Here is a 10,328-nt window from a genome sequence, read left to right as displayed (position 1 = left end):
TTCACACCTGGGTTATACTGGATAACACAAATCAGAGGAGCCAATAATACTGCATGACAGAACTCGCCATGCAAGTCACAAACAAACCCTACATGGGTTTCCTTAGATAACAGCTTTCCTACTAGTAAACCAGCTTGAGACGCTACTCATTGCTTCTTTAGGAAGTAAGCAATTAGATGGCCTTCTTCTCTAAAGTGACCTAGGTGTACTATCTAACAAGAGCTCAAGTGAATAAAGGCACATTTGATCGCTCTACTCTCCTTCCACAAACCTTTAATCACAATTCTCCCTTACGTAGACTTTTCTCTTCTATTATTATTAATTTTTACTTTTTCTTAGAATTACGTGAATTTTATAGTAGTGGTTCACCAACACAAAGCTCAATGTACTTACTTTCATGAGTCCATTATCAGTGTTTTTCTGTACTGTTTTGTCTATTTGAAAATTACAAAAATTCTTTGAACTAAAAAAAAAACTTTGGAATTCAATATCTCGAGTTCTACTTATTGATTTTTTATTGTTTTGGTCTTGTTTCATTTATTAAAGTGAGATCTATTTTTCTAACTTGGTGTGGTATCTTTTGGTGTGGTGTTCCAACTGTGTTACTGTTTGAAATACTTCACATACTGCCTGTAATATAAGTCTGACTGCTTTGTGACGAGCTACCAGAGGGCGTGAATAAGGTTTACACCCCAGTCAATTAAGCAACCCAGTTTCTAACACTAAGCATGCAAGTCTGGTACGTGCCTCCATGCAGGACTGTTCATGATACATCCACTGATTATACAGTTTCTCTGCTGCTGTTGACTTTGGACCCATCACATATCTGGAGCTTCCCCTGTAGGCTAGCTCACTCAGATAAGTACTTTGCTATCAATAGAACATAGTTAAAATTCAATTAAAAAGTGCAACGATTACCCATGGTAATCAGTAATATTCATTTCACTTTCTGTCATATTCTTTTCTCAATGCATGTCATAGTCATTTTCATGTGGGTCTTTTATCTGAGAGTTTGGCATGTTCATCTCAATGCATATAAATATTTGAACAACTGTCCTAAATTGCAGCGCATTTCATTTTAATTCCAGGATGTGTTGTATACATTTCAAGGTCTGCCATATTCATTTCAGAGTAGGTCATGGTAAATTTGTAGGATGTCGTAGTTACTTAAACACATACTTTTCATCTGCTCATCTCAAAAACATTCATTCATTTCAACAAGGCTCATGATATTTTCAGTGTTTGCCATAGTAATGTAAATGTTGATTATATTAATTTCATCATGGATTGTATTGATTTCATTACAGATCATATTAATTTAGCTGCATGCCACCCATTTTAACATGCGCTTTATTATTTTTAACGTATCATATTAATTTTGGTGTTTATTCTAAGGACCTATGATCATATTTATTCCACAATAGTTAATAATTGTTTCAGTGTGTGTCTCATTCAATCATGTGGTATTTGTTGGATTTTATACTCTTTCTGTTGAGTAGCATTTGTTTTTTTTATAGTCATTCAGTGTAAGTTATTTGTCTTTTGCTCCACGCTATGCGTTTCAAGCAATGGCATATTTTAAGATCTTCAATTTTGACATAAGCAACATCTCTTATGATCCGATCGCACATGATCATACTTGCAGGATAAGGATCACACACATAGAACAGAGAGTGAAAGGGAAGCTGAAGATGGCCTGTGGAGCCTACATTTCTTCCAAGGACTAGTAGCTGAATCAAAAAGTAAGAAAATGTTTGTTCCACTGGGAAGACATCTGAGAGCCACTGCAGGACATGACTGCATTCCTCCCGGGAGTATCCATTCCCCTCATGCTCCTTATGGCAAATTTGGAGAGGCATGTGGAGGCCAATGTAAGGGAGCTGTGGTTTTCCCTTGTTGAGAAGGATGGAGACCTTACCAAGACTCTCCAAGAATGTTTTGAATAATCTTTGTAGGCTAAAATCTGAGTATGATGTGGAATATTAGAATATTTCTGTGGTGTACCTAGTGTTTCCGAGCACTGAAACTTTGTATCACACCATCTTCTTCTGAGTTGTCAAACATATCACATTGGTAATTCAAATAAAGTCAACAATATGACCAGTATAGTGGGGAGTTCCTTTTGATAGGGAGAAGCGATTAGCAGCGGTAAACTCAGGGGTGGGGTTGTACAGTCCAAGCAAGTGAACTAAACTGAATCTGCCATACAACATCTTTGAAATGGTATTTGATGGGATAGCTTCTTCCTGAAAATGCAGTAAGGACTGCAAATTATAGGTGCGGACTGCATGGGAAGTTGAAACTTATAATTCAGGACCAAAATAAAAGTGGAATCCTGACAACTTAAAAGTAGAACTGGTCAAATTGAAAGTGAATTTCCACCCAAAAGGGGATAACAAGCAAACTAAAAGTGAATATCAGCCAAATGAAAAGGGAAGTTAGAACAAACTTAAAAGGCAAACTCACCACATTATAAGTGGAACATGACTCAAAGATTCTCCATATTTGCTGTGGAGGAGAAGCAGAGGCGGCTGCAGCAACCTTTAACAGACTGCAGGCTGATTAAGAAGTTGGGGGTGTGGTAGGTTTTTGCATTTTATAATTGCTCACTCCTTATGAGTATGATGTAGCCTGATAATGCAGGAGTTAGAGGATTTCTGCAGACTAGCATGCCCTCTGTGAGGGTCAATGCTTTGTGTATCTTTAGACGTGTACATGGAGTGTAGTCCCTGATTTGGATACTTTGCCAGTATCACTTATATGCTGACAAATTACAGTTAGAAGGTTGAGAAAAACAGATAGAGACAGAGGTAGTTCCTTACTTGGGGGTCCTTTGGTAGTCGGTAGTAACTGGGCAGTATCCTGTCTGACCAGTGATGTCCCAGACCCACTGACAGTGGCGTAACAAAACTTGAGGGGTCCCACCTGCAAAGTACTTGGGGGGCCCCCTCTGGACTCACTCCAGAGCTCTCAGGGCAGGGTATGGTGCTGAGGGGGCCCCCTGCAGCTCATGGGCCCCCCGCACCGCAGTGGCTGTCTGGGCCTTTGTTATGCCACTGATACTATTGCACTCCAGTTGGATAACTATGGGTGTGATTTAGAGTTTGGAGCATGTTTGTACTCAATCACAAACATGACAGATATCATGTCTACCGTGTTATATGTGCATTATATTCTAATCAGTCCATCAAATCAGGCCCTATGTCAGTTCCTTTACAAACTTGTCTCTAGCTGGAGAGAAGTCGAACAGTTAAGGTTCAAGATTTAAGGTTTACTCCAGGAAGTGGTAGGGGTTGATACTCAGGGAGAACACGATGCATAATTAACACTCAACAAAGTCAATGAGCAGCCAGTGCTAGATATCCAAATAAAAATAATACAATAATATTCAGGTTTCTAAATGAGAAGTTAAAATATGAAACCTTCAGGGATCAGAGGTACAATTAAAAACATTTTTGGAGCATTTGTGCACCAGGCTCTCTTTGTTTTGTATTCTGGGGCTTCACTCAGGTCAACTCAGGATCTTCTGGACTCATCAGGTCTTTTACTGTTGTGCTTACAAACTGTTGGAGATTCTGCTCAACGGGACAGATGTGCCAAGCAACAATGCAGCTTTCATATTATAGTCTCTGTCCCTCATGGTCAATGACTATGAGTCCCACCCCAAGTACTTAATGGTCCAGTTCAGGGTTCTTCCAGAGTGCCAGTGCCCAAGGTATTTGTGACTCTGGGTAAACATACTGATCAAACCCATTAAACTAGTTAAAGTCCCACAAAGGAAGTCAGATATGAGTGGATGAGCCTCCATTATGAAGACACCCTAGTGTACCCATCTTTGGTGTCCTATGTCACAGAAACTACATTTTGCTTCTGAAAATTTTAGGTTTTGGGGCACCCAATAGATTTCAGACATGCTGGGGTCCCCAGGGCTTCACCATACCCACCGGGAACTTGACTTTGGGATTAGGAACCACCACAACTTAAAATAAGATATCTTCAGAACCAAATGGGCAAGAGATGTGGTTCAAACAGTTCTGAAATCAGGATGGTTTGCGCCTGCCAATGGACCAAGCCCCGCGGTGTTGAAGGCTCAAGCAGTTCTGGAATCAGAATGATTTGAGCCAACTCATGGACCGGTCCCTACAATGGTGATGTGAAGCCACAGAATCTTAAACGTCCTCTGCAGCAGGACCTGGCTGACATGGGCACCCTAAGAGTACAAGGCGTGTCAGGACAGGGCTGACACACCAGTGATGATCCAGGAAGGCGTTCCCACAAATCTTTGACTAAGGTAGTTCCTGCCGGCGACCTAGCTTCTTCCAGGTCAGCTGGGATCCAGCTGCGTTCAAGCACTAGGGCAGTTTTGGTGCCTTGAGTGAACCTCTTTGCTGCTCCTCATTTAGCAGGGCCTTGTGATGATGTTTCTGCAGCCAGGCAGCTCCTCCTAAGAACACTCTAACTCCTGCTCTTGCTCCTCTCCTCGCTGGCGAGCCCAAGTTATGCCCACACTCCTTTGATCATTGTGTAATCTCACTCATTCCTACCTTCCTATCCTTGCGGGAAGCCTATTTACTCTTGTCACTGCTCTCCTTGTAGGGCTGTCCAGCTCCTGAGCTCCTTCCCTTGCTCCCCTCCTTAAAGAGTAGTTCAGCTACTTCCACAGATGACACAAGCAGCTCCAGGAGTTGCGACTTGTTCTCAGCCTGAGGGAGCACAACCCCCTCAGAGGGTCGGCCTCTGGTGAAAATTCTGCCCAACAACGGAGTACACGGCTGCTTAGTGCCCGAACAATCTACAACTTATTAGCCGCATCCAGTTTTTTATGCCACTCTAGGGGCACAGGGGAGGAACTGGAGCCAAAACAATTGTAGTCTTTATCACCATTCTAGTACTTCAGACAAACCTGGAAAAGTGCATCTTCATTTGTCCTATGGTTTCTGCTCTGAAACCCCTTGCTTTCACAGCAGACTCTCGGGTCTGGCCAGCTTGAACCACTAAAGGTACGGGCATGATCAGACATCCCCCAAAAGACAGCTATTGTTGTCAACGTCACCGGAAGAAGGGGAAGAGTAGGTTTAACCAGGGGAATCCTACTGTGAATAAAGGCGAGTGGAAAACTCCTCCCACAACACAGAAATGCAGGTAGCCACATCCACCTTGGAGAAAGGCAGCTGGCAGATGAACCACAATCCTGTGCACCCATAATGCCCAACTTAACACTTCCATATACCCATGATAGTGTAACAAATGCACACACAAACATATACTCTACCCATGCAGAATAGGCACAGGACTGCAGCCCTGTGCTGTAGCATTGTGATGTGGCATAGACGTGGCTTCCCAGCTTTCCTCTTCTACAGCACTGAATACAGATATTATGTCACATGCCAGTTGCTCTGCTCTAGAGCAGTTTGATGGGAATATGCCACGGACTACCATCGTCTCATGCTGGAGCAGAGTTTTGGTGTTAGGACATAGCCCCCAGCTGTCTTTTTTAGGGAACTGAGATGTGGATATATGACGTTCTGGCTGCCCTGTTCTCAAGCAATGTGCGGAGGATATGACTTGACCTCCTAGCTGTCCTGTTCTGAAGTAGTCTAATGCTGATCTAGCCTGGCTGGCATCCTCAATGACCTGTTCTCTAGCAGCATAATGAGTGTCATCTGTCAGTCTCAAGCAGGTCTAAGAAAGGGTAGGTGTTTTCCGACCTTGCAGTCCCAGTCTGGAGTAATGTGGGAAGAGTTCTCACTAAGATGCTGAGAACTGGCAAAGCCATCTGTGGAACCATGTGTGGATGTTCACGGAGCTCCCCCTGTCTGACTGCAGAAGCATCATTGTGCTCTCCGCTTCCTCTCACTCACATCCACAGGAAGGTCTTTGCATTTTCTGTACAGGAGGGGTTGATTGGCAGGTGCCACAGTTGATGTCATAGTGTGGCGTCTTCATTGTTGTTATCTGCAAATACAAACACCAACACATCAATCCAGGAGTCAGTGAGTCTAGACTAATAGAAGAGACATTAACTCATGGTTTTAACTCTTTAGAGCAATATCAAATCCAAATCAAACACAACATGCACTGATATTCAGACAGACATGTTCATGCTCTGTCAGACCCACATTCCACATTATGATAGGCAGGGAGGCAGAAAGACAAATCCACACACCAATAAATGTTAAACAAGCACAAATTAATAAAACTGAGAGAGACATACACACACTGACCGACAAACAGAGCTGACTGAAACACCAACACTTGATAGAAAGATGCAAAACATTCAGGATGAAGTTTTAGTTACAACTGTGTCGTAGTTAGGCTTTGTATTAAATTTGAGATCACATCTGCATTTTGTGTGAGTTCACGTGAGTGCAAAGTTCACACAAACTAGTTGATGCACCACATTTCTGGGCTCTACAGTGCCCTCCCTACAGCAACAAGAGTGTAGGAATCTGTGGTACCCATTGTGGCGCACTCTGAGTGGCCATCATTATTAACTTTGGCGGTAACACTGGGTCACTTCAGGAGGGAAGAGGAGGCAAATAAGTGTGTGGCGGGGGAGTTAGAGAGAAGGGTAGAGGAAGACAGAATGATATCTCGCCTCACAGGTTTTTTTGGGTGAGTAGCAATGACTACCTAGATCATGGCCAAGATAGGGTAGTGGTGCCTGAAAGGCAAAGCTTAAGGTAGGGTTAGGCAGGCTTCAGGCACAAGGTCTGCCATCTTGTCGGAACCGTCACATGCTGGGTGGGCTCAGTTCCTGCTGAGCACCCTCCCACCCTGAAGTTAGTGGGATATTCTTTAGGTCATTAATAGTGTCTGAGTAAGAGTACTGGTGGTGGGGGTGCGGCTCTTTTTTAGACCTTTGTTAGGCTTTTAAAGGTGTGTCTTACATTAGCAGCCTTTTCTCAAGCCTACAGGTTAACTTTGGTGGTACAGATCAATAGTATAAATCACTGGTGTGTCAGCCCTGTCCTGACACGCCATGTACTCTTAGGGTGCCCATGTCTACCAGGTCTAGTTGCAGAGGACGTTCAAGATTCTGTGGCTTCACATCACCATTGTAGGGGCCCAGTCCATTAGTTGGGGCATATCATTCTGATTCCTAGAATACAATGTGATGTTTGTTAAAAGGTCGGGACTGACTTAAAGTAAGATATTTCCCATGGGACACTTGGCAGCTATGAACGTCCGCACACCAGCAGCACCACCTGAATGCAGTCAGGCAAAGAGTGTAAAAAAGCAGTGACAGACATGGCTAAAGCATCATGTTTCAGGTGTCTTACATTGCTGGGCTTCAAATTAATCTGGTGCAATTCAAAATGTTAAAGGTTTCACAAGGTACTTTCCTTTTGGCAGGACAGATCACCCCTACAGTGTCATACTATTCAATAAGGAGTAGGTGAATGGTCCCAAAGAGTGCCCATGAATTTGTTCATTGAAACATTTGAATATAGCACTCCTGCTTTTTCAATCAATTAATGGTCCTGCAAACCAGACAGAGCTCTGTCCTGACACAGTGAGGGTGAGAGATGATGAGATGGAATAATGAGATATGAGTGTGGGCTCAGTCCACCCACGACAGACCCAGGACCTGCTGACCTTCAGGAAACGCCTCAAGACCTGGCAGTAGCATCCCTTGCCCTCAGCGCCTTGAGGCCCTCACAGGTGAGAGGCGCACTCTACAAATGAATGAATGATTGATTGATTGATATTCTATACTAGTCCACCATAGGCCCAACGGACACATCGCCAATGGGAAGACACTGTATACTATGCACTGCTTCTCCTTTAAATTAAATATGGGCTTGATAGCAATCAGTGCAAAGGAACATGTTTTGTAAACAAAGGAAAAACACAGTTTTTGTCTATTGTGGGGGCTAAACACTGATAAACACTTATTTTAAAGGGTATTGAGAACACTGAAAAAACACCACTGTAGTCCACAAAAAATAAACACTGAAAACAGGACAGCTAAGTCATGATGTGGAGTTTGGGGTAGATTTTAAACACGGACAAGAGGGCGAGGGGGAGGGGAAGAAGGTTATAGCAAGATATGGTTGAAGTGGATGGCTGCAACTAAGCCAGCATTGGGAACTACAGATTTACCTTCCCAGTACCGAACCTTTCTGGGCTGCCCGAACCAAGGAGGTGTGAGTGGATTTGGCAGCGGGCAGGGTGCAAATGTAGGATCGCTTTTGGGGTTGTGAGAAGGATGTTTTGCAATAGAGATTTGTTTAGATTTAAGCATGAATGCTCAAAATGTGGTGGGATAACCCCTGTAGCCCACTCTTTCGGACAAATGGCGACAGAGAACAGTAGCAACATGGGCAGGGCTAGCAAGGAAATGAATGGATAGCCGCAGCATCTGAGGAAAAGTCAGTTGTACCAAAGGATGTAAAGAGGGTGAGGGATTGGCTGCATTTCTACCCAGATAGAGCAGTGGCAGAGGTTCTTGACTGGAGTTTCAGGTCAGTTTTAGGTTATGCTACCTGGTCCCAGGGAAAAGAGGCTTTTGGACAGGTAAGGCAAAACTGTGCCACATGTTGTATAGAAGATGTTAAAGAAAGGAGGGATGCTGGCCTATTTTACACTTGGCCTTTGCAGGATTTTACATTTTCTTCTTTGGAGGAGGTGCCGATTAAAACAGCAGGGGCAATTCCGGCTAATATATGGCTAAGAATTAATGTGGGATGGGAGCTGAATTGGCCAAGTGCAGCATAAAGTCAGTGTTCCAGCTATGGCCGGTACATCCCGAAGATCTCCCCCCGTTGGGGATGCTGTGCCATTTCATGTTGCCTTTTTAAAAAGTTCAGTTCATTGGTCAGTAGGTGTTTTCTGACAAGTCAGGTTGGGAGTTTTGTAATCATTATTTGAATCATTTCTTATTTTGGGTCCCCTTGATTCAGGTGAGTGCAGTAAGACATAGTTTAACATTTGGGGGGCAAGACTTTGGCATCAGAGAAGGCAGAATGACCTAGTTCGGTGATGACTTTCCTGGGAACTGAGATGGGTGCAGTCTGCATGCAGCATGGTTACCTAAGAAAAAGAATGAAGACATTTTGAGACTTCTAGACAAAGCAGTAGGAGCGAGAACAATGGAGCAAATGGAGGAAAGTGCAGACACAGAGAAGACTTTTTGCAGGCAATTGGAGTTTGCCATGTTGTAGCACTATTGCCACACCACAAAGAGAGATTTTGAGCAGATCTGTTTGTTGATTTGAAGATGCAACGCTTTTTCCTGTAGAGCTCCAAAGAGAGACAATGTGGACTTTGATGATGAGCTACTGTAGCAAGTTCGGATATTGTTGGATGCAGATGTGGCCTTTGCTAGGACAGGAGATGGTATACGGATCAGTGGCCTAAGCAATGAATGAGGGAAGGGAGGAGTATTGGCTTCCTGAGCTTTATCATTTTTCGGTGGCCTTGGTTTTGTGGGGTGCAGGTCTACCTGACTTGAGGGTGACTTAATGTGGACTTCATGGCAGTACTGGGGCCAGTGAATAGGCAGAAGGCACACGATTTGAGATTTTTTAAGTTATTGTGAATTTTTGTGTTGGACTGTTTGTAGTGCAAGCATCTTTTTTAGGCCAGATATGCCAAATGTGGACAATAATCCTGCTTGTTTACTTGTCACGTTCACAGTGGCAGAGATTCTGTGGGTTCCACTAGGAGCAGACTTGAAGAAGACCTAGCTGCCGCAGGAAATACAGATGTTGGGAGACAGAGGGTGCTGAACCTTTTCACAAGTCATTGTCAGAGACAACAAGGAGAAGCTATGCTCAAGCATGGAGGGACATTAGAGAGTAGGGATAAGCAGAGCCAAGTTTGCCTAAAGAAAGCAACGGGAAAATGATGTATGAGTATAGGATCCTGAGAGGTCCCAATCTTATATTTAAAGTATAGGACCTCTTTTATGCACTGTTCCATAAATTAAAATAACTTTGTGTTGGGAATATTTTGGGGGGGAGGGGTGTGTGTTGCTAGGAAGCAGTACAGCCTGACTTCCCCCATTTAATTTGATAATTTCGAGAACTTTTGAGTGGGACTTTACCTCTTTTTGACTTTGCATTCTCTTCTTTAGAGGACGTTTGGGTCCCTGTCCTCTGGCTAAGTCCCCCATCTTATAATCAAGGCATTTACACAGGAGAATAGCAAAATTGGACCCTCTCCAACTCTGGAGTTTTGCCTGACTTCCCCCATTGTTATTGCTCATTTTTACTGCAAGTTTAAGTTGTGGAGACTGGAATGGCAGCACTACAAATGTGCTGAACCAACTAACCCTGGGTGTAGTTAGGGTTCTGGCTGGTTCCTCCTTTTCTAACCACAGC

The 10,328-nt window shown here is 43.6% G+C and overlaps 1 protein-coding gene across 2 annotated transcripts in view; it reads right to left on the bottom strand.

The window, feature by feature from the left end:
- Positions 1-492: 492 nt before the first annotated feature.
- CD80 (CD80 molecule) overlaps positions 493-10,328 on the bottom strand; it is a 99,864-nt gene continuing 90,028 nt past the window's right edge. For both annotated transcript variants that reach the window (XM_069202790.1, XM_069202789.1), the window contains one exon: positions 493-5,955. In XM_069202790.1, coding sequence (XP_069058891.1) covers positions 5,927-5,955 — 29 coding nt within the window. In that variant the 3' untranslated portion in view covers positions 493-5,926. The remainder of the gene's footprint in view (positions 5,956-10,328) is intronic.

This window comes from Pleurodeles waltl, chromosome 8 (assembly GCF_031143425.1).
Source record: "Pleurodeles waltl isolate 20211129_DDA chromosome 8, aPleWal1.hap1.20221129, whole genome shotgun sequence".
Taxonomy (NCBI): domain Eukaryota; kingdom Metazoa; phylum Chordata; class Amphibia; order Caudata; family Salamandridae; genus Pleurodeles; species Pleurodeles waltl.
The sequence above is the reverse complement of the archived record's forward strand: the minus strand, read 5'-3'. Positions and strand labels throughout refer to the sequence as shown.